The sequence below is a fragment of the Salminus brasiliensis genome, chromosome 6, assembly GCF_030463535.1.
Source record: "Salminus brasiliensis chromosome 6, fSalBra1.hap2, whole genome shotgun sequence".
Classification (NCBI taxonomy): domain Eukaryota; kingdom Metazoa; phylum Chordata; class Actinopteri; order Characiformes; family Bryconidae; genus Salminus; species Salminus brasiliensis.
The window spans coordinates 13,810,988-13,835,036 of record NC_132883.1 but is presented as its reverse complement, the minus strand read 5'-3'; the positions used below and the strand labels follow the sequence as shown (position 1 = coordinate 13,835,036).

At 38.5% G+C, this 24,049-nt stretch overlaps 2 protein-coding genes across 8 annotated transcripts in view; both read right to left on the bottom strand.

Moving 5' to 3' along the window:
- Nucleotides 1-5,710: 5,710 nt before the first annotated feature.
- tspy (testis specific protein Y-linked) lies at nt 5,711-12,669 on the bottom strand. Its single transcript, XM_072681722.1, has 7 exons — nt 11,375-12,669; nt 10,592-10,669; nt 10,334-10,445; nt 9,983-10,137; nt 9,676-9,752; nt 8,873-9,021; nt 5,711-7,081 (listed from the first exon to the last, which is right to left on the bottom strand). The coding sequence occupies exons 1-7, from the start codon at nt 12,317-12,319 to the stop codon at nt 6,906-6,908; spliced, it is 1,692 nt and encodes a 563-aa protein (XP_072537823.1). The 5' UTR covers nt 12,320-12,669; the 3' UTR covers nt 5,711-6,905.
- Nucleotides 12,670-12,873: 204 nt separating this feature from the next.
- Nucleotides 12,874-24,049, bottom strand: part of foxp3a (forkhead box P3a) — a 16,681-nt gene continuing 5,505 nt past the window's right edge. For 6 of the 7 annotated variants that reach the window (XM_072681729.1, XM_072681724.1, XM_072681725.1 and 3 more), the window contains 11 exons: nt 18,331-18,506; nt 17,895-17,985; nt 17,624-17,792; nt 16,181-16,279; nt 15,877-15,964; nt 15,721-15,789; nt 14,450-14,600; nt 14,171-14,247; nt 13,956-14,057; nt 13,602-13,723; nt 12,874-13,216 (listed from right to left, as the gene is read on the bottom strand). In XM_072681729.1, coding sequence (XP_072537830.1) covers nt 13,168-13,216; nt 13,602-13,723; nt 13,956-14,057; nt 14,171-14,247; nt 14,450-14,600; nt 15,721-15,789; nt 15,877-15,964; nt 16,181-16,279; nt 17,624-17,792; nt 17,895-17,985; nt 18,331-18,504 — 1,191 coding nt within the window. In that variant the 5' untranslated portion in view covers nt 18,505-18,506 and the 3' untranslated portion in view covers nt 12,874-13,167. Of the gene's footprint in view, nt 13,217-13,601; nt 13,724-13,955; nt 14,058-14,166; nt 14,248-14,449; nt 14,601-15,720; nt 15,790-15,876; nt 15,965-16,180; nt 16,280-17,623; nt 17,793-17,894; nt 17,986-18,330; nt 18,507-24,049 lie in introns of those variants that run through there. The other variant, XR_011979816.1, reaches the window with a different exon arrangement.

Here is a 24,049-nt window from a genome sequence, read left to right as displayed (position 1 = left end):
AGGTGGGTTGTTCAGAGATTCCATAGAAGAACCATTTTTGGTTCCATAAAGAACCATGAACATTTTAAAGATCTAAAAAAGGTCTTCACTTAATGTATAGGTTCTCACTCACATATCTCTATTACAATCCTGGTTCTTTCTGGAAGCAAAAGTGGTTCTTTTACAGCATTGCTCAAATAATCATAAGCAGCTTCATTTTTGAGAGTGCAGCTTATTAGAATGTGCAGGGGGTCCTCTAGGACCAGGGATCAGAATGAAAATTGGTTCATCTAAGGCCTCATTATAAGTGAAGAACCCCTTCTGGCTCCATTATTTTAGGAATGAATACAACATGTATGTGTGACAGTGAGACTGTCCAATATAACGGTGCATACAATATTACAGCCTCTGTGTACTGTGTCAATAATAGCATGGGAACAATCTTTATGATCTAGAGGTGAACATCTGAGGATAGTGTGTATAGTGTATAGGACACTGTAAGACACTGTAAGTCCTCATTTGTCTCTGTAAGTGCACTGAATGTGAAAGTAACCAACGTGGACCAGTTTAGACCAGTGCCCATGCTGCCGACTGACGTCCCAACCCAGCCACTTAAAAAGGAATCAAGCATATGCTAGTGCTTGCAGCAGGACATCAGCATGATGCACATAATCTTGATGAAGTGTGCTTAGCATCCGTGTCCCATGATAACAGTAAGCGCCCACTCTTAACTGCATGCCTGAGTGCGCCATATTTGAAACCTGGGCAGGTCTTTGCTAGTGGAATATTTATAGCGTCGCATTAGGCGAGGGATCGAGCTTGCTAAAGTGAGCCGTTGCAACATCCTCTTCCCTCTGTTGAGGCCTGCCCAAAAATGCTTGGCTCAAGGCTGTTTGCTTAAGCCATAGTGTAGCAAGTGTGTATCTAACAGTCATAACATACTGACCTTACTTATGTCAAGGTCCAGGCTACTGGTTGATGTACATCCTTGAAAAAAGGAGTCTTCAAGGGTTTAACCATGACAACTCTAAATGCTAAGAGAAGTTTTATTTTGGTGTATAAATGTTAAAGTTATCGTCTGTGGTAGTGACTGTACCCTACTTTTCCCAATTTTCCCATTTTCCATAAGGGTGACTATATATTGTTGACACTGTGGACACATGGGCGTCTGTTGTGGTTAGGATATTGTGGATGTGGGTCTTCAAGAAGGTCTAATTTGTAGGACCGTGGCTCTTAAGGGACTTAATAAGACTGTATGGACAAAAGTATTGGAACACCTCTTCATTCGTTGTTTCTTCGGAAGTCAGGGTTAGTAAAAAGGATTTAACCTGTTATTGTTGGAGTAGCTGTTTCTACTAGATAGATTAGGCTAGATTTTGGAGCATTGTTTTGAGGATTTCATTGAATTTAACAACAAGAGCGTTAGTGAGGGCAGGATGTTGGATGATCATCCCCAGTCATTTTTTGATGATCATTGAACTCATCCCCGAACATTTTTTATTGACCACTGTCATTCCAGAAAACACTGTTCCACAGCTCAATGCTGGGAGGGGAGGGGCTTTATACCCATCTAGCACACACCTGGCATTTGACATGGTGCCAATAGGTTTACCAATGTTTATCTGTTCCAGAGAGTCTTATTCTATTGGCAATACTTCTCTACAGGGACTAGACAATCTGTGTGCGTCCATCTGTATTAGCAAAAGGTGCAGCATAAAGTAGCTGAATGCATTCATTAGAAGGGGTGTCCACAAATATTTGGACATGTAGTGTCATATCTCTAAAATCAGTCAATTGATTTTAATGAACATTAATACATAAACATTTACTTACCTTAATAGCCTATTTAGCTAAATATTCACCTTTTGTTTTAATATTTCATGCCAATTTAAAAAAAAAAATCAATAAAAATAAAAAAGATAAATAAAAGGTAAAGTATAACTGAGTTGTGTTTATATCCAATTGCGGTTAGGCGGTTTTAGGCCAATCAGCAGTTTGTCTAATGGCTGCATGTAAATGCAGGTACATGTAGACCAGTAGTGGCTTTGAGAGAGCGTGACTTAAAGTTGTAAAAATGTGCGCTCAGGATGAGGGGCGACTGTAGTAATCCCTACAGCACATTTTACGCAATTTTGACATCCAGTGCGCATGAAAACATTCAAAATTGTGGGTAAATAGGACTTACTGTTGGGTAGCCATTTTTTCAATGATGGTAAAATAGTGGCAAATCTGCTTGTTATGCTGGCCATGCATGTTGACTAGTCTGGTCAGCAAACTTGTTCATACTGGTTGACTAGTAAACTAGTAAAGTTGCTCATGCTGGTAGACCAGCTAAACTGTCCAACCCACATAAAAAACATACTCTTTGCTGGTCGAGAGCTAAACTGGTCCAACAAATGAACCAGCTCGAGCTCCTCAGGCTAATGTAGCAAAATGAAACTTATCGGGTTTGTTTACCACAGGACGCGACATTCTTGAAAATCCCATTTGTTTCAGTCACAAAGAAATGCTTAGACCTGGAGTTCCTAAGATGCTTGACAATGGCACGACACTGACTACATACTAGAGTTTTAGAGGGCTAAACTCATGAAGGAAAAGGCCGGCTACAACATGAACATGCAAGCACGTATATAACAGTGTCAATTGGGAGAAAATAAAAAACCTTACAGAATGGATCTATACACTCGTTCACAGGAAATGCTGAAGTGGAATATATTCAGCAGTTTAGACAGTATATACAGGGTCAAGCTACAGATTATACAGTACTTGCTATAACTGGCAGCATCATGCATACTGTACGTGCCTGAACGTAGATAGCACTGTCTTACATACCCACATCTTCCAGCGTATGAGACCAAGAGCTGCTGTAGAATAGGGGTGTTTCAAACTCACCTACAAAAACAAACAGCCGCTCTAGACTGTAAAAGAGAGGCCTAGTGTTTATGGGGTGGTGCATTCATATTAACCCTTTAAAACATTGCCTGATTCATTTTCAGTTATTCATTTTAAGGATTAACTAACTATGTAACTATGAAACTAAGCTTTTTAAGAGAAACTAAGAGTAGTAAAGAGGCCCCTCATTAGGTTTAAAGGGTTTAAGAAAGTCTGTACTTGAGAAACTGGTGTATTAGTTAATATATCTAGCACTGTATCTTGAGGTCCTCACAAAACAAATTGCTGCTAGAACAATAAGTTAAGCCCTGATACAATAAATACAGCAATCTCTGCTTTATCCATTGGATGGATATACAAACTGCTCTTATGTCACCATTGTTTTGACTATATCGCCCCCTTCTGGAGGCCTAAAGTAGGGGAGGAAGTCTGAAAGCATTGAAGTTAAGACCCTTACGTCATGGAAAACTGTTTGTTTGCCCTTGCTTTCTTTAAAATGACCGTATTTGATGTAACCACTGTTGAAGTTTCAGAACACACTGTGCCCACTTGTCGTTCTAATAGGTTCTTGACAAGTGATCGTAAAATGGACACTCATTCCTGCAACACTGCTGTTAATCACACAATCTCATTCTTTCTTACACTTGAAGAATAGCTATATTTGTATCAATCAGCCTTAATAATTAAAACCACCTACCTAATAATGGGCAAGTCCCCCTTGTGCAGAACCACAACAGATCTGATCATTCCAACCATGAACCTCTGAAAGCGTCTTGTGGTATCTGGCGCCAAGAGGTTAGCAGCAGAACCTTTAAGTCCTGTAAGTTGTGAAGTGGGGCCTCCATAAGCATCAGTGACCCTTAGGTGCCCATGATCCTGTCGACTGGTTAAGCAGTTAATATTCTTTGATCATTTTTTGAAAGGTACTGACCACTGCATAACAAGAAAAACCCTTATTACACCTTTATCATCTTTAAGAACAGACGGTTCACCTGCTGCCTAATATAGCCACCCCCACTGTAGATGAAGATGGGTTTTTTTTTATGTTTTTTTCACTTTACCTGTCAGGGGTGCTAATGTTATGGCTCATACTGGCCTGTACTATATCTTGCATTGAGTAATGTCAGTGTTCTTGAATCCACTATCAGGCAAACACTGAACAAGACTGGTACGTATGGCAGGATATCAAGCAAGAAGCCACCACTCTCCCAAGAAACCACTGCTGCATGTGAAATTTGCTCAGCACTACACACACAGCACTTACTTCCTTGTTTACTGGAACTGGAACAAACAGCTCAGTCACACTAAACCTACCAAAGACTTCCCCACTCACACACATCTGAAATCACACACACATTATATATATATATATATATACACAACCTGTACATTTCAAACAGTGCAATAATAATATGTATCATGTGGGTGGGTGAGTATTTATTTGTGCTTTTATGAACAGTGACATGATTACATTTGCATATGCTAGAGGCTTTTTAGTAGACAGATGAATTGTCTGTGGACAAACACTGCATTTGGACAGAGGAACCTCACCCCATGTTAAGCATGATGGTGGCAGTATAGGGTTTTGGTCTGTTTTCACTGACTTTGTTCCAGTATGGCTTGCCATTTTTGATGGACATATGAGTTGTGGATTCTTTCCATCAGGGCATCTGTCTGTGAAATGTAATGCAAAAGTCATTTCCAATCATTTGTGGCCTCTGCAACAACACAACGCATGATTCGTAATTTTACCTAGTGAAACCTGCGGAATTCTGATAATGAAATGTAGCATATTAAATTATGACATCGTCACATGTAAAATTTAAATTAATGAATTTTAATTAGTTTTTTTTTTTTTGCAACTAAATACTATTATTTTTATGCTTCAGATAAAATAAAGCCCGTCTGAAGACTTACTACTACTTTTTGTGTGTCTGCCTTTGAAATTGTAGAGGGAAAAAATGCTTAGCACAACCTTCTGATTCAAAAGCATGACAAGTTTATTTAAAAACAAAAGACAATTCATACCATATATTTCAAAATTACTTGTATGCTATAAAATTTACCACACAAAAATAGCTTTCTTTTCTGGAATTTAGATCAAATTCACATCAATTCAGAAATGAATAAATTATAAACCCTCTTTAAGGGTTAGGGGGTCACACTAGGGAAATTTGTTGGATTCAGGGTGAAACGAAATTCCACAGTTACAGATGTAAATCATTTTTTTTCTTTTTAACATTATTTAGAGATTTCACCAACCAAAAGTCAAATACTAAACTCTTTTAAAACCATAAAGAAGATGCATGAGAGCACAGGTTAGATTTAGGTTAAAAGCTGAATGTTTGCAGGAAAAAATAAATAAATAAAAAAGAAACAGGAATGATGTTGACTACAACAAAACATAGCTTATCAATAAAAAAATGTAAAAAGAGGAAAAAAAAAAAAAACGTACAAACCCACTAAACAAATTATCTAAACACCAATCCGGACATACAGATGGTTTTATGTTTTATGAACAAACATTCAGTAACACAAAGAACGAAGGGGTCTACAGATCATCTGCACTAATGATCAGCTCCTCAGGCCATCTGCCCCATAGAGTTGGGTTTTATTTATTTATTCATTCATTAATTTATTTACATGGCAAACGATGGATATGACTATTTATTGTAGACTGTGACTGCTCATAGCATGTTCATGCATCTGTAACGACAGTGTGAGAACATCTACTAGAAAACATTTTAAACTGACACTAGCAGTAGTTAAGATCCGCACCACGGACAAGATTCATAATTGCATTATAGCAGGAGAAGTGTCAGGGTTTTTTTTTAGCTGCTTATGATTATTAAAAAAAAAAAAAAAAAAAAAAAAAAAAGATCTACAATTTAATGTACTTTGAATGTACTACCTATGCATTAACAGGTGAGATCAACATGAATAAAAGAAAAACAACTGGTTATTACACCAAAAAAAAAAAAAAAAAGTTGAAAAAAAGGTACTGTAATAAACATCCCTGAGTGCTCCAGTTTTGGTTCAGAACTAAGTGCATCTGAAATGATTACTTTTTGTTTTCCAAGCCCACCCCACAAGCAAAATCACCACAAATCCATTACAAACTGTGGTGAAGAAATTCGCAAATAACAAATCTGGTCAACAGGCTTTTCTGTTTTATTATCTGTATAAATTATTATGCATAGAGGTAATCTAATTCCGTGTAGAAAAATGACGAGCCAGGCTGGTGGGTCTAATATTTTTTGTTCTAAAAAAAAAAAAAAAAAAAAAAAAAAAAAAAAAAAAAAAAAAACAACAAAAAACACAAAACAAAACAAAAAAACACCACAACAGTGCCATCTGCAAGTAGGTGTATTCTAGAGGACACATTCTACTCAGTTACAGTAGTTCTCTGTTTAACTTAAAAAAAAAAAAAAATCACCTTTAAATAATAAAAAAAAGAAGCTGGAATTTGATCCTTGACATGGTTTGACATTAAGGACTGATAAAACACATTTTGTCGTCTGGGAATTTATTGGAAGTGGAAAACTGAAAGGGGAAGAATGCAAAGGCTGTGCTTATATGTATGAATTACTTCTGAATATAACCTCAAACTTCTCAATGAAAAATAATAATTTCAATGAATTGAATTGACTCCTTAAACCTCCATCATCAGGCAAGACAATGTTAATGGTGTGACGTCATCTTTTACAGCCTGTACAACCAGCAATCTTTTCTGTACTTAAAACAGCTGAAAAAAATACAAAACGTTGGATATTGCATGGAACTTTCAGTATCACCTACAATGACTGCAAGACCCAACTTTGCTCTAAGAGCTGAGACATTTAAACTTTGTCCTGTAGCATCGGGACATACAAACAGTACGTCCTAAAATACCAAACCATGACATAGCTACCTCATGTTACCTGCCAAACAATGCCCTAACGGCTTCTTCACTTCCATGAAGAATAAATCCAAGTATGCTTTCTCTGCATAAAAACATTTACATAAAAAAATTAAACGTGTATTAATTACTGTTATTAGCTTTGCTCTTCTACCTCCTCCTCTTCCTCCTCATTGACGTCAATATCTTCTATTTCCTCGCCCTGCGGTCTGGCCTCGCAGCCACCAGAGTCACGCGAGTCGTCCACTTCTTCTACGTCTAGTTCCTCTTCCTCCCTCTCCTCAAAGGAGGACTGATCACTATCATCAGCACCTGGTGAACAGAACTCTGAAGATTAGTTACTGCTAATCCTACAACAATTATGTTTGGTCACTGGGGTAAAGGTCTCAAAAACTATTAGATTGTAGAGCTGGTACTATGCATTCTCAAGACCACCCTTAACAAGGACGCAATGATAAAGTTATTCAAATTAAGCATGTGCAGCATAGAAAGCTGTTCGAGTACTGACAGCTAAGTGAGTTACAAGTAAGGCAGGATTTCTCAGTTAGCCAGAAAACTTAAGCTTAAAGTTTAGTCATCATAGGGCTGCACAATATATAGTTTCAGCAGCAGCAGCATCGCAATGTGCACATATGCAATAGTCACATCATAGGATGTGCAATGTCATGTAAAGCAAATTATACACAGCATGCTACGAGTTGCTTGATAGAAAAGGAAAATTTGCACTGTCCCCATTTTCCAATATGTTCTAATATCGCAAAACAACAAAATATCGCAACGTATCACAATGCCCTAGTCCCTCAACTACTCTCCCATTTTGCCAGCTTAATTTTGAGTTTAAGGTATCTGGCTTATTTGAGAAATCCTGCAATAACATTTACATCTCATAACTAACCATAAACACACATTTGTCTGTGGTTCCAGTAGATGGTAATCAACATGTTAATACTGTATACATTTAGCATAAATGCTTCTGTCATGACAACAGGTCTAAGAGAATATGTCAGACAAGTGGTCGACCAAGTGGTTCTCAAATCACCAGACCTACATATTTAAGAGGATTCATAGAGCCTTTTGTGCCTCCATGCTATACTAACTCCTTACCCCAAAGTTGGCACTGAACATTCCTCTTACCACTGAATAATGTAAAGTGCTCTTTAAAGGTTTGTTAGGCATCTTTGCTCTCAGCTGCAATGGCCAAGTACAATGGGGTGCAACTTGCTGCATTCTGAAGTAAGGTGACATGGACATGTGGAAATAATGTGATCCATTAATTTCCATAATTTTGTTTTCCATATTTTAACAACTGTTCTATCTACAGTTTTTTTAACTTCTATTTTTTATATTATATTATATTATATTGGTAATTTATCTATGTTTTGCATCCGAGTGTCTTGCTATTTCTTTACTGCTGTGGCACTGTGAATTTCCCCACTGTGGGACTGTGGGATCAAATCTTATCTTAAGGATGATCTTATCTTATTAAAATACTTTTTACTACATTTTGTTACTCAGACAAATAAAGCTTTCCAAATTGAGAAATAAGTAACAGCATAGCAAACCTAACTAAATCTTGAGCATTTAAATGTTTTAAGTGTCCTCAGAAAATGACTGAGAATAAATAATGAGGGTAAATTATAGGATCAGGGGTCACAAACTCTCCTCCTGGAGATGCAACTTTCTGTAGGGTGGCTAGACAGTAAAGTAGATCTCCTGAAGAAAGGATGGCGATTAAGGATGCTACAAAAACAATACAACAAACTTTTTAACACACGCGTCCTTTAAAACACTTTTTAACCCAAGCATCACAGCTTTTCCAGCAGCCACTCTCACAGCAGCACTGCAGCTGAACAATGGAAGGATAAGGAAACATAACCATTCTTTCCACCCATAGAGCAGAGCCAATTATGATATCAAGAAATCCCAGTCACAGGATTCGAACTACGGATTTCCTGACATAATCTTTATATTATACACATTTGCCACTTGGGAGCCCCCTTCTTTTTATTTTGGCCACTGATCACATGCTTTACTGAATAGGATTAGAATTAATTATGACCAATTGTAACTTGTAAATTTCTATAGTCAAGTTCACTTCCTTACCTGCGACTCGCCCTTCGTCTTCTTCGCCATCATCGTCCTCTTCTTCTCGCCCCTGCCGTTGATCTTGGCTTACCACTTCCTGGTCATCATCTGAGTCTGAGATTATCACACACTCGTCTCCATTACTGTTGTCTGGTGGTTTGGGTGTGCTGTCAAAAACAGTGTGGCAGTGGGTAAAACGTGAAAGCTTGATGAATGACTGAATGATTATCACTATAGGATATGGTAATTAATGATAATAAACCATACAAGAATTCTGGTGAGACTTTCTTTACTGTGACTCTTACCAGCGGTGTATATTGATACACTATAGTATCGCAATATTATGTTTTGCAATTTTGCATTATTCTCAAAAACAGTATTCATTTTTAAATAACATTTGTTAAGTTTCCATTTGTGTTAGAGTGTTTTTTGAATTGTGTTTAAATCCTGACAGCTATATGCACTTACAGCTCTTGTCCAGAGGGACTTACAAAAGTGCTTCGCTAATTACTCAAGAATAACCTTAGCTAATCTGAATAGACTAAAAATTCAAAGATGCCTCCAAGCTTAGACATTACTAAACACAAGTCAATATGGAGACCATAATACTCTAAGCAGTGTTGTACTCTGTCTTCAGATCCCACCTCTAATTATGAAAAGTGAAAAATTATACTTTTACTTAGATTTTTTTTGCATACTGTGGTATGTGTTTTTTATACTATGACTGTTTTCTTAGAATTTGATTAAAAACAAATCTACACACACACACACACACACACACACACACACACACACACACACACATCACCTTGTTTCATTACCTGCCATTTTGACGTGGTTCCCACAGTGGGGTCAGATAGTACCTCAGAGGATTTCTGTACAGATCATCCTTCAGGATCTAGAGCAAAAGAGAGACAGAGTATACCATGGGCCCACAATTGATCAGACTTGCCTGATTTGCTGCACTAATGCAACAAGAAAATATGGATCATGTGATCTGACCAGCTCTCAGGATCGGCTAAATTATCAGACAATCGCATATTTGGTCTGGAAATATAGCCGATCAATCAAAATAGCCCTCCATCTCTAGACAGGACACTATACTTCCATAAACCAGCTGTATTGTACCTGTGCTATGTCATCCCTCCCAGGACTGCTGTGGTCACTGAACCAGTGGAAAAAGCTCTGATAAACTCCTTGTGAAGTGCGTCTTGGTTCACCATTTCCTATTAAATTCTGTCCACGATGCCACAGAATTGGGTTTGAGAAGGACACTGGGGATCCTGCAGAGAAAAGCAACTTAATTAAACAGAGCAACTTAATTAAACAGTGACATAACCATGATGCACTCCTTTACAAGACCAAGACCATGATACACTCCTTTACAAGAACCACCTGACAATAAATGTAATGTCATGTAGCAAATCGAGAACGAAACTGTGAAAATGGTGTACACTTTTACAGTGCCTGACATCTCACCTCCCATTCCAAGATGGAGCTCTTTCACTATTACTTTATTCTGGAAGAATGGATTCCGCCGAAAATGGAAGCAAATTCGGTAGCCAAGTTTGTTGTTTTTGAAAGTCTCGATCTGTACAAGACAAAATCAATATCACAGTAAACAGAGATGCTCAGTAAAACACATCAAGCTTACACTTATGGGACATGACAACAACAAAAAAAAAACACTACCTAGAAATACAACAGCAGTCATATTAACAGGAGCAGGTACTTTACCTCCAAATTGGTCATGTAGCTGAGAGCATCTTCATCATTCTCATCGATGTGTGCTGACAGGTGCGGGTGGTTGAGAAGCTAAAATGCTTTCAGTTAAGTAAACAAAATGTTTGTAAAACAAAACAAAACAAATAAAGTTATGAAAAATAAGCTATATATTAAATTATACAAAATAACAGTCATTGTAGAATCTATGGTGTTGCCCTTTATGCTAATCAACATCACTGAAATGTAAAATGGGCAACTAGGAACAGGGTACATGATGTAAAAGTTACTAGTGAAGCAAATCTTAGACTTTTATTTTGGTAGCCCTTGGTTCTGAACTTGGACCCCTGTGTAACAACAATGCTATTTGGATGAATTGTAAAGGTTGCCATGTAATTCTATCAAACAAATGTACCATCAATACAATGATAGTTGTATTGATGGTATGTTTTCTGCTGAATCAAACATATTGATCATATATTACTGAGAGGAATTTCATCACACTGTGTTTGAAAGTTAGAAAATCACACAGTATCCTGGCAGTGTCTTATATGTACACCACAGAGTTATAAAGCCATGCAGGGGTCATTATAGAGGCTTTTCAGGCTATACTGTACCTTTGAGCACCATACTGAACACTCTCTCTAGAGTGCCTTTGGTAAACTGGGCCCTGTGTAGTGGCATTAGGCATGTTAGAGCAGGGACATCGGCACAACATGCAGGGATCTGTAGAACACCCCTAATAAGTGCACAACGTATACCTGAGCCTGCGTAAAAGCGCGTATGGAAAAAGGATACGGCTGTGACCCAGAAGCCCGGGATGGTCTGGGTGATGGCGCCGCGCTGGTCCAGATGAGGGCGCCGCTGGCGGCTGAGTTTTAGCTCCAGGCGCTGGTGGAGCCGGGCTCCTTTCTTCTCCAGCGCGTCCAGTCGCATCTGCACCTGCGCCAGCAGCGACACGGACTGCCGTACCTCGGGGGCCATCCTCACCGCCACTATGGCACACTCACCTTCCTCGTTCTCCTCGTTGTCGGACGCAACCGAGGAGCTGGCCGTGGACGAGGAACCTGCGAGCGAGTCGTCCTCCTCTTCCTCCTCCTCCTCCTCATCCTGCTCTCCCCCGTCTTCTCGTTCAGCGCCGCCCAGCAAGGATGAGGAGCTGTCAGCGACCGCTGCCTCGGCGTGCCGGCCCCTCTCCCTTACCCTCTCCTTGGAGGAACAGCCGGGCCGACTGGACCTATCTTTGTCATCTAGCGCTTGCCTGGACGAACAGGGCATTTCTTTAGTAGCGTCCCCGCGGCCGCGGCCTTCCCCTCCGCCGGTGAGACTCGCAAGCGCCTCGGCTGCAGCGAACGCCGCCGAATCTGAGCGCTCCTTCTCCGGCAAAGCTGAGGAGGGCTCGCAGACTCTTTCGGCTTCCCGAGCCGAGGCCGCAGCTTCGTTTTTTTCCGTTGAAGAACAGCCGCCAGCCTCACTCGAGTTTTCTGCTACGTTTGTGCTGCCCTTCTCATCTTTCTGTCCAGAGCCGTCAGGAGCACTGGCTTCATCTGCCGTCTGCTCTGGAGCTGCGTGTCTGTCAGAGCGTTCAGATGAACCAGTCACTCTAACGGCACCTTCGTCCTCCTTCTCCTCGGCCACTTTAGAGCGCTTTGACAGCGGGCAGTCCAGGTCAGATTCCCGCCTCGGACTGGCGCTTCTCTTTTTACATTCGGGCGGCTTACTGCTGTCCGACGTTGCGCTCATGTTATTGCTCGCTACGAAGCCCCTCGACCGCGTTGAAATGATCGCTTTAGTGGCGTTAAAACTGTTGATCTGCTGCTTTTTAGCGAAACCAGCTCAACCCGTTTGCATAGCAGTGAACCCACAGTCTGCGAAAATTACAGAGGCCTAGCTCAGGCCAGCCCTGTGCTAACTCTCCAAACGTCCCGCGTCTGCCTCCCCGCTACCGTATTATTACAGTTTATGTCCACCACGAAGAAGAAAAGCCTCCCTTACTTAAATGCAGGACATTTCCAATTTCCAGAGTCATTTCCAATTCCGCGCATTTGTTTATAATTCGTCCTTCCGTTCGCCATTTGTCTGAAGCTACGCTGTTTTTCATACGAAGCAGGAAAACAAAGCTCTGATTGGCCGAACCGAGCCGCGCAAAATCTTCCGACCAATCGCGAAGCAGAGCAGGCAAGTCGCGTACATTTTGCACGGCATGGCTGCGTTACTTTTGCGCTTTGGCTGCTGATTTTGCATTCAGTCAGAAATAAATTATTTTGCATTAAAAACAACGTACAGCGTGGTGCATTCCATAACGTCTTTTATTCAGTAATATATCATAATCAAAGTTTAATTTCTAGTACAGTGGAAGGTAACAAAAAAAATGTAACATTAGTATTTTACGTCCCCCATGTGTAGAACATCTCTGTAGCTAAAAGACCTTAGCTTAGCATAAGCTTCCCTGGCCAGGCAGGTCAAGGGGGTAGGAAGCTGATCCATAATCAGAATAAATGACTAATATCTAATAAAATAGTAACACTGAGGAGTTGGTGGGTTTTACTCCGAATGTCTCAAGATGTGACTAATCACTGAAGAATCAAAATTCAAAAATAACACATGGAATAGTGTGCCATCCAACCCATGTCTTGATCCCTAGAGACAAAAATGTGTAGTTATATTTAATGTTGTTGTTATTATTTTTAATTATTCATTTATTTTGCATCATTTACACATCAGGCATACAGCTGGACTGAGCGTATTTATACACTACTGTTCTGTACTGTACACACTAGTGTCATTTCATTGTAAATTATTCTAAAATGATCACAAGAATATTAACATATTATAATGAATGACACACATGATTGAAACTTTTGAATGGCCAAGTATTAAAGTGCCTGAAAGCCATTCTAACGGATGCCACTTCAGATACCTACACCTCACTTGCCAAACGCTATGGCAGACAAATGCTCTAACGTAATGCTAGTCATGTTTTTGTGATACAGCTTAATGGTACTGAATCATTATTGGAGTTTACCTCTGTAACTTCTGCCCCTTCCTCCTCAGAAATTCTGCCTCATCCACTGTCCAAACAGAACCCTTTCCTCCATCCACACGCACAAAGCACTTATGGAGACTGAGGTTGTGTCGGACAGCGTTCTATATGGGGGAGTAGAACAAGATTTGTGAATATATAAAGCACATTTACACAGCGGTGCATAAACATTCCACATAGAATCATTTATTAAATTGTCACATGAGTCTGACACACAAGTCTGCATCTGTCAGCAATTATCATGTGAATTAAAGATGTTGATTAGTATGAACTGATGCCTGTGGTTTTAGAGTCACGGAGGGACAAAGACAAGCACACTCGTGTGGTGAGGCTTACCTTCCACGTGGCTGTGTTGTGACGGAAGTAGGAGAACATGCGTGTGAACCAGTGGTAGATTTCATTCAGGGTTAGTTGTTTCTCTGGAGACTCTAGAATTGCCTAAGTGACATCAAACACAGGGTGCATGTGTTTGATTCTTATTAAAACAATTAACAAGTGTGATGAACTTTAAGAAACTCTAAATTTGTAAAATAACGGCAGTGCTCACCCACCCATCTTATCATGGAGGCATAGGTGAATGGTGGCCTTATGTTCGTATATTTGTAGCACTCAATGCTGGTGATAATTCCTGTAGAATAATAGCAGGCTACTTAATATGTATGCAAATTGCATATTTCTGTGCCGAACAGCTCTATAAACATTGTATATAAACATTGGATATAACAATTTATAACATTATTTCAAATGTCAGTCCAAATAGTTCATTTCATAGTTCATAATCATTTTGTACACTTTGTTTGTAGCCTAGTGAGTACTGCATTCAGTCTTACCTGGTATGAACGGTGAGGTAGGGATCTGCCAATATCCTGGAGGTAGCATTTCAGCTGGGTCTCTATTGCTGCCCTGACTAGTGACACTCTCAAAGGCCTGCAGGCTTCCTGAAGGATTGCTTGACTGCTTCAGACTCAGACTGAGGTTGTTCTGCAGTAAAAGTGCATGGAGTACAGGTTTAAGCACAAACACAGTACTGTGCAAAAGCTAGAGACCATCGCTGTGTTTTAAATCCAAACAAAACAATTAGTAAGCACAATTTTTATTTTTCTAGTGTCAAAAACAAGATGGGCACAGGAACTGGTGGTACATAGAAAATGGGACTCCTAGCAACCATGCCTGGCAAGACCTGGTAGAGCATAAAAAACTGTCCTCATCAGATAAACAGAATGTAAAAGGGCCCCTAAAATGAAAAACTGAATTTCCCTCTTTTCTGAAGTAAAGCAATTTGAAGGAATATGTAAAAATACTTACTACTATTTTAAGTGCCTTTATTATGCTGCTCTCTTGTTTGATTTTGCTGCTGTAAAAACTGACTTTCCCCGTGGGATAAATAAAGTGATCTATCTATCTATCTATCTATCTATCTATCTATCTATCTAAAATACAGAATATGGGCCCTTTAAGGCCTTCATCTTTGAGAAACAGGAGAAAACTCTCACTTTAGATCTGAAAAGATCCACATGTGCTTTGTCTATCCCTTCACAGTGAGAAAATTACTCAACAGGTGTGGAGCTGATCAAGAAGCTTTTAGAAACTGAGACAGCAAAAGTAGAAGGTGGAGCATGTGGAGGTTTTATGGACTGCTGAGTCTAAATTTGCTATGGAAGTAACAGAAGAAAGCATATGTATAACTACCAGTGAAGGGTCACTGATGTGCATCAAGAAAGATGATTAGTAAAAAATAATGTTAATACATCATGTTGTACCACCTGGAAAACATTTGATTTGAGAAGAAATCTACACCAAGACAATGTACCTAAGCACACTGCTGAGTATCTCAAGACATAACTGACAAACTAGAAAGTGCTGGTATTCTCAAAATACCTTAACATAATTGAATGTGTTTAGGATTTCATGGTCGATAAGAAGCATCTGTTTGTTTGGTATAGTGTTTTCTTATATATATATATCTGTTTGTTTGGTATAGTGTTTTCTTTTCGTGATTATGAAAAATGGACTTGCACAGTAGGTCACACACTATATTGTATAGTTGTTGAGTCTGGGCTATACACAATATCTGTAGCGACACTGATTATGTCCTACTTACTTCAGCTGAAGATTTTACGTCAGACAGATGCAGGTACATGGCCTGTAGTCGTTGTTTCTCCAAAATCAACTGCGGTAAGTGGATATAGAGAATGCTATCAGGTTTGCTGATAAAGCTGAATTTAACATACAGTATTTACATGTTGTTTACACATACCTTATTCTCCATCTGTTTTACCAAATCTCTCTGTGTTCTCCATTGTTCAATGGTTTTGTCCCCAGGACTATGTTCAGCCTGTAGATGTCTTTCAACAATACAATAAACGTGGTTAATGAAAATGGTTAATCATGCTAATTCAACCTAGAAAGATGTACTATTATTATGGGATCTAATAAGCAAACAATTTAATAGCTTATAAAGTAAATAACAAACTATAACAACAGACATGGATTTAACAAAACTCAAGAAAATGCCAACTAGACAAACAAATAGAGTGTTTAATGCCACTTCTTTGACTTACTTCAGGAAGTGTGAGTATTCCTTGAACACTTTTCTACAGTCTGGCCAGCTGCACACTCCTTTAGCATACAGCAAACTCTCTAAGACTGCCTGTGGACGTCTTCAGTGAGAACAGTATAAGAATGGATAAGAACAAGGAAAAAATAAACACAAGAGCGTGGAAAGATGTAAGAATGAGGAAAAAATGTAGATGCAATGTTCATCTTTATGTGCTCACATATTGCAACTTAGTGGACCCTATGCACTCCAGCCTATATATTTTGAATGCACTTGTATTAGAAAGGCTGTCAGCCTTTTAGTACATTTACATTTACAGCATTTAGCTGACGCTCTTATCCAGAGCGACTTACAAAGTTACTCATATTACAGAGATGGGCCAACGTAGGGTTAGGAGTCTTGCCCAAGGACTCTTATTGGTGTAGTGCAGCATAGGCACCCAGACCAGGAACCGAACCCCAGTCTCCCACGTGGTGTGGTAGCTCACTGGTAGGTAGTGGTGTTATCTGTTGCGCCACACCAACCATGTAGTAGTCATTAAGCAGTTTGCCATACAGTTGGGAGTTACTGCTTTGCCGATACGGTCCAGCCTGCAGTTTGTTTACATACAGAGTACAATTTCCAGAAGGCTTGCCTGTCCCACACCCAGTTTTTATCACACTTAAGCTGGAATGCTACATCTTACCCTGGGTGAGCTTGGTCCACATGTTTGTCTTTGTAGTCAAGAACTACAGATGTCCTGAACTTACCAGAAACTGGACAAAAGTAGTCACATGCATAGTTTCTTCTCTTACCAATACTTGGTTTAGCATTCTCTTCACTTAAGAACTGATTTAATCCTGATAAGGTATTACAGCAGTCCCTGTTCATTACAACCCAATCGTCTAAGTACTTTGTGCTTCATGTCCAAGAAGAAGAAAACATTGACACTCCCACATTCCAGGGTGGCATCTGTACAGCACATTGATCCCAATCTCTGTGGCTGGTTAAACAGCAATTATAAAACACTGGGAATCTTGGACTGACTATCAAACTCACCAGCCCTGTATCCCTCTATAATTCTCAATCTAAAATAGACACAGACACACAAACTTTAGCTGAAACCTAACTCCAGTGAGTGCCTAAAATGGACAGGAGTCAGTCTGATGTAATCTTTCCTGGTAGGATCATTAGGGCGAAGAAAACATAATCAGGTATTAGAAAAGAAACAATGCATGCAACTAATATTTTGTCCACTGATGTTGTATTGCTAGTCTAAAGGAACTGATGGAACATTATAAAACTCTTGTTTTGGAGTGGTAGATAAACTGCATGAAAGGGATCATGTGAATGCAGTTAAAGGGAAGCTGATTGGAAAACCAGACCATCAATATCTAAACAAGCAAGAAAAGGCTGCCACTAGTCCCTTCAAAAAGAATTAAATATGTGTAGATCTTTTTTTACTCACTCCGTATGGTGCTCGGGTGTGCTCTGCCTGAGACTTGGTCCAGAAGCACTGTCCCTGCTGTGAGACTTTGTGTCATAAGAGGATGAGTTGACTGAAAGGTTATTTTCGAATTCAGCCTTACACACAATCTGCATGGGCCAGTCACCCAGACCAGACTGGTTGGACAAATCTGTGGAGAATGTTTATAAAGATATTCCGTTTAATCTAAACATTGTAATAGCGGCCTCAGTTTACAGTGGAAAGATCTGATTTTGCTCAATGAAAGCATTACCCTGTGGTAGAGCCTGGTTGCCCTTGCGTAAAACTGATGGCCTCGGCAGACTGCACTGCAGATGCTGCTTGCTGGTTTTATCACTGGTATTCTGGACATAGAGAAGAGGTGGTTGCAGGTTAGTAGGATGTTATATTAATGCTTTCTTTAAAGTATTTTCAGATAGACACTCAATAGTAACAGAAACGCAATTTGTGCTACAGTAGCCAGTCATCTAGCCATCACAATTTGGTTCTTCTCAAAGTCGCCCAGATTCTTACACTTGCTCATTTTTCACGCTTCCAACACATCAACTTTAAGAATCGTCTATTCACTTACTGCCTAATATGTATATCCCACCTTCTGACAGGTGCCATTGTAACAAGAGAAATTAATGTAGTTTTAATGTTATGGCTGATCGGTGTGTAAGCACTGTAATTGACCCCAGTCTCATTACCTTAGTGATGATGCACTGAGCTGATGTCAAAGGTAAACTGCTAGCTGTTGACTTCAGGTGTGATCTCGACAGCTCAGGGGACTCTTTCTCTGGATACTGAATTTGCTGCTGCTGCTTTTCCTGGGCACAGCTGCCATCCCGTCCTCCACTTGTTCCAGCACCATGACGAAGCATAGCTAGAGTCCACAAAAATCACATACACTAGCTATTATTTCAAGCCGTTTTGATTGTGAAGCTGCAGTTATGATTTTAAACCAAAAGCAAACATTTGAACGTGTCCAGTCATTTCAAATGTAGTTGATCAGCCTTGGCATGGTTTCTGAAATGGAATTCTTTAGTTTAAATGCATACCCCACCAATTCACCAAATCATCATGAAAGGACAGGGACTTCAGGTTATTTTAAATCATTGTTACCAGGGTTAATTATATATTTTTCAGAAACCTACACGTCTCTACAACTGAAAATGAAAACTTATACTTTACTAGGATGGTCCATTGTACATGCCTCATAGATGCTCACCTGACATTCAACTAACATTCAACTGAATATCTAGTAAATGCAACTGAACTGTAAGTTATATATAACTGAATGTCTATTGAATGTAACCCTACACCTAACCCTAACCATAGTAAGATTTAAGGTTTAAGATTTTGGGTTAGGAGTGAAAAGAGGCTGTGTGGAACGTGACACGTTTATTTTGGACCACAAATTGATTAGAATGATCAAGTAAAAGGTAAATAACAGGACCTGGTCAATAACCAGACAAAATGGTAAGCAACCAGATAGCTCAGAAATAAAATAATGGTAAAATTAAGTCTAAATCTGACTGATGAAATGATTTTGATCTAGTTCTGTTTACAAGCTTTATTTTATATCTATATATTTTACTTACCATATTAATGTAGTGATAATGCAGTAATGAGGTTTGATGTTATTTCAGTTGTATTCAGTAATATCTGAGATGAAATTTCAGTGGTTGTGTTTACATGCAAGTAAATGTGCAGGCATTCCTTAAAATCTAATTTAATAGCACTCAAAGAATGATTCACTTAGCAAATTAATACATTTTTGTGTTAAACATTGCTGTGTAATGGCAAGGCTAGGAGCTCATAATAGTGAACATACATGAGTGAGTGCAAACACTGTGATGGATAAGATCAAATGTAAAATGTAAATCAATGTCTATGTGTATTATCACACATTATATCACACAATGAAAAAAATTTAAATTAGACACGCATAAAAGAACTCATGCTTTGAACACCATAGTTACTCTCTCTGAATACTGCCACTTTTTAAATAACTTTGCTATTCTGGAATCAGATATGTTTTTATATTGGCAGAGAGCAAGCAGCACCTCCCGGATGGTAGCTCTACTTTTGTGCAGTCTAAACACCAACCAAAAGCCAGCATAGGCAACTTCCAGGGGTCTTATATATATACGCATTACGTCAGCTGCTCATGCTGAACTTTCCGCAGATATAACCAAGAAAACGTGCACATATCCGTGGGTTCTGTGTTCTTGTGGTATTGCACAGGTGTGCTCTGAACCGATGACAAGAGAACCAACCTGTGGACCACAGGAAACCTTGCAAATGGAAGCAACACACACACGCATCCGCCTGCCTGCGCAGGGCCCCCACGATCGAGGAAAAGGGCAGAGACTGTGTTTGCTTACAACAACAGGCTCTCTTATTATACGACTGTTGTCATCTGTTTGTGGAAGACTGCCAACAAAAACCTGTCTAATTCAGGAATGTTACAGGTGCAAAAATATTACTTTACCTTTATTTAAAACATGTGCATTCTAATGAGGTTGATTGCCAATGTTTACTATGATGTTCAGTAATGTTCACAACACAATAAACACAATATAGTTTTATAATAAATTCAAATAATCAATCATATATTTAAAAGAAATTTGAAGATATCTGATATCTAATCACATTTGGTTTATTTCAGACAAACTGTACTAAACCCCCATTTTTTATTCTTTGATAACAGCAAAATAAATCACTGAAATCTTTTGTCTTTAAAATTCACGCCCAACACCTATCTATACTAAAATAAAAATGTCTTTTAATGTGTTTTGAAATGAAATCCTTAATTTCTTGCATTGAGAAACATTATCTACATCCTGCGAGCTAGTCGGTTGTTCTTCTCGATAGTAGCACATGTAATGTCAACTTAATGAAGTACTGATGAACTGAGGCAGGTATTCAATGATAATGACACACAAAGGCCAGCCACTGAGTTTAGAAATGGTTTCGCTAACACTGCATTGTTAAGCTAACACTGTAAGCCAACTATTTATTGTATTCATGTTTATGTGCGTTTCTAATCATTCCTGTTATACTGAGCATCACTTCGTCACATTAACCAGACACAGTTACTATCCCTAAGAGTACATCCCCATTTTCAAACCGATGTAAAGATTAGATCAAAAAAGAACTTGAAAAATACTTTCACCTTTGGATTGTAGAGCTGTGTTGCCGCTGTGGTTTATTATACACGTTTAGGCATGTAAGTCATGCACAAAGTTTGTCTAACAGAGAACACACAGTGACATTTACAGGCATTTAACCACATCAACAGTGATAAATGTCATTTTTTACCTTGGGGTTTTTTCTAACTTCTCTGCTAGAATCAGAGACGAATCACATGAGTTTTTTGTTTAGTGGGTGTTTAAGGGGTGCAAGAGTGCATAAAAAAAACAAAAAACATTTGCATGCAATAAACACTGTGATGGCAAGGGAAATTAAAAATATTGTTTGAAAATATGTATTTACTTTACGATTCATCATTTTATTTATCCTTCCATGAGGATTTGTTGAGCAAGGCAAAATTAAGTAGTGATAAAATCTCTTTTAACTGTAATAAAGTAGTATTATTATTAGTTTAAATGATAGAATTTTGAAATATCTACATTTAAAATGTCACAGTATGGTGAAGTGATCTTATTAGCAAAAGCTATATTATTAGTAAAAGGTATATTATTAGCATAGTCATTTAGTAAATGGTTAATATCATGATACCTTTTAAAATACGGCAAAAGAAAATCAACTTGTGTTTTTTGTTGAGCGATTCTGAGGAAAAGTATGTGTAGTGGATTTCATTTTTTCACTTTTTTTTCACATTCAGCTATCACCTCCATCCAGGAAACTAATTATACTAACTAATTTGGATCAGAGTTGGAAAGACCTTGTAGACAATATAAATTCTTATTATCATTCTTACCATTAACAGTATGCTGTTAATATAGAGCTACATTGGCAGAAGCTAAAAAAACATCAAATTCCACCATGTTCATATCTCACTTGTATGGAAACATGGCATGCAAAGTCTCTCAGTGATTGGAAGACTGGAAGAACATAATTGGCCCAAGCCTCTAGAATTTTTTTAATTAAATTATAGCTCTGAATGGCATTCTGTCAATGTTTTTTTTCTTAAAAAGCAAAGCATAAAATGACGAACTCACAAAAGCGCTCTGCTGGCCTTCTTCACCTTGGCCAGTTGGCGTTCACAGTTTCTCAGCTAGAAAGACACTGAAAAACTGGAACTCACAGCCAAGCGGATTCAGTTTACTAGGACAATTATAAATGTTTACCTCAGGCTTGCCGTGTTTGAACTCCAAAGCACCCTTGATTTCTTATATCTTCTATGGACGAACGCTTCAAATATGAATTGAATAGTGTTCTAATTCTGTTACAGTTAACAGTTAGAGCAACAGTCCACTCCACTGCACAGATGAGATATAAGGTATGTAGATATATTAAGACAGTTAAAGCACCACAACACCACATCCAAAGGAGTTATAACATTTCTAAATGATAAAATGGAAGGCCTAAATGCCACAGCAGCTCTTACTGAAGACGCAAATGCAGAGACACATAAAGAAGGTCCTTCACAGATATGGAGAACAAGATATCATGGTGTCAATATATGCCATATCCATATAAAGCTGCTGTTATCTGCTGCACAATATAAACTTGAATAAATAGGCCAAATGAGTAACATTTATCATTTTCTCAGAATATATAAAGTTCTCACTGAATTTAAAATATGCCTAAATTGTCTTTATTTAAAGACTATCTAGTATATTATTATTGTTTCTGCATAGAGTATGGATACTTCGCTACTATTCCAATATGAGTCTGTAATTTGAGGATACAAGTCATTCCCCTAAGTGAAATGTAATATGCATTTCTCAGTCTGAATCGAGTGTTTTCTCAGTCCATTCATTTTGTTACCTCTGTTGAAAAAGCATGAAATATTCCTGAAAATATGAGCAGATGACACTGAAAAGGCCTTTGCGCTACATTCCCAAGACACAAAAACAAAAGATATTTACAACAAGCAAATCAAGTGAAATAACTGAATCTCAGAAAGATGGACCAAACATTACACAGGCCCCAAACATAGCCCTGAAGGCAAGTTTAACCCCCTAAAAAGGCTATGGCCTGCCGGCGGACTTAAAGTGTTTAGCCAAAGAAGTCTCTGTAGTTACTGAATAATACACTTTGTGTGTTATAAGCCTATCTGAGTTAAGGGGTTAACTGGGCCAATCAAATTTATGTATGTTATTTATTTATTATATCCCTGTTTTAAGGTTAAACCCTTAAACTGAGTTGATGTCTACATCCTAGCCTTTCAATTTTAGTAACAATATAAAATGACTGTGCTATTATTCAATTATAAAACCATTCAAATGAATGGATGTCTGGGCCCACCAGAAGATCAGTTAATGTTAAAGGGTTAAATGTGAAAAGACATCATGGAACACACAGCAGACGCAGCCAGCCTGACGTTCACCAACACTCTCAGTGCTCTCAGTCCCTTTTGTTTTCAGTCCCTTTTCACTGCAGTCACTTGTGGTTGGTTAGATGCTTAATATCCTTAACACATCATATCAATACTTCTTCCTTACACCTGGTACTCGATCAGTTCTCTTCATTATAAATAGTTTAAAAGTCCTATTTTTGCAGTTATATGAGCATGTTCTATCTGCCACTTTAAAAAGCACTGTTAATGTCACCGTGCCATTTCACTATTACTCCTCTCAGATCTGTCAGTAGTAATATTATAGATATGGGACAGAAAGTGTCTATTGATGACCTCCCACATTTGAAATGTGTATGTAGCTTTTTATATCAAGCCAGAGATTCGTTCTGACTCGCATTTACACCATTTTTCCAGTCGATTGTTTCCTCTCACCGACTTACTAGAGCGGGTGTAGAAATTCACTCTAGAACATACCTCTTATGTCTTACATCGGAACAGAGCTGAATCAATCCAAGACTGAGTTTACTGTGCATCTGCTAAAGTTGGCGTGTAGATAAAGGTTTTTTCTAAATCTTTTTTTCCCCTTTTAATCACAGCAGCCATTTTTGTTTAGCTACAAAACTGTATGTGTCTGGCTATTTGTTATGGTTATTAGATGAACTTCTAATATACTCTTGAGGAATAAATGAAACCCTCCTCGGTCACTGATTCTACCAGACTTACTCATTATCCATGATTACTAGCATACAAGACATTTAAGCATTTAAACATGTATAACTTGATCTTTAGTGATATTACTGGAAATAGTTCCTGGACTTTTCTTGAGGCATTTTTGATCAACATGAAAACAAACATCATACACAGTCTATCTGCCAATAAAAAAATACAACAACTAAAGCCAATATTAAAAGTAAGAAAACCAACATTGTAGTACA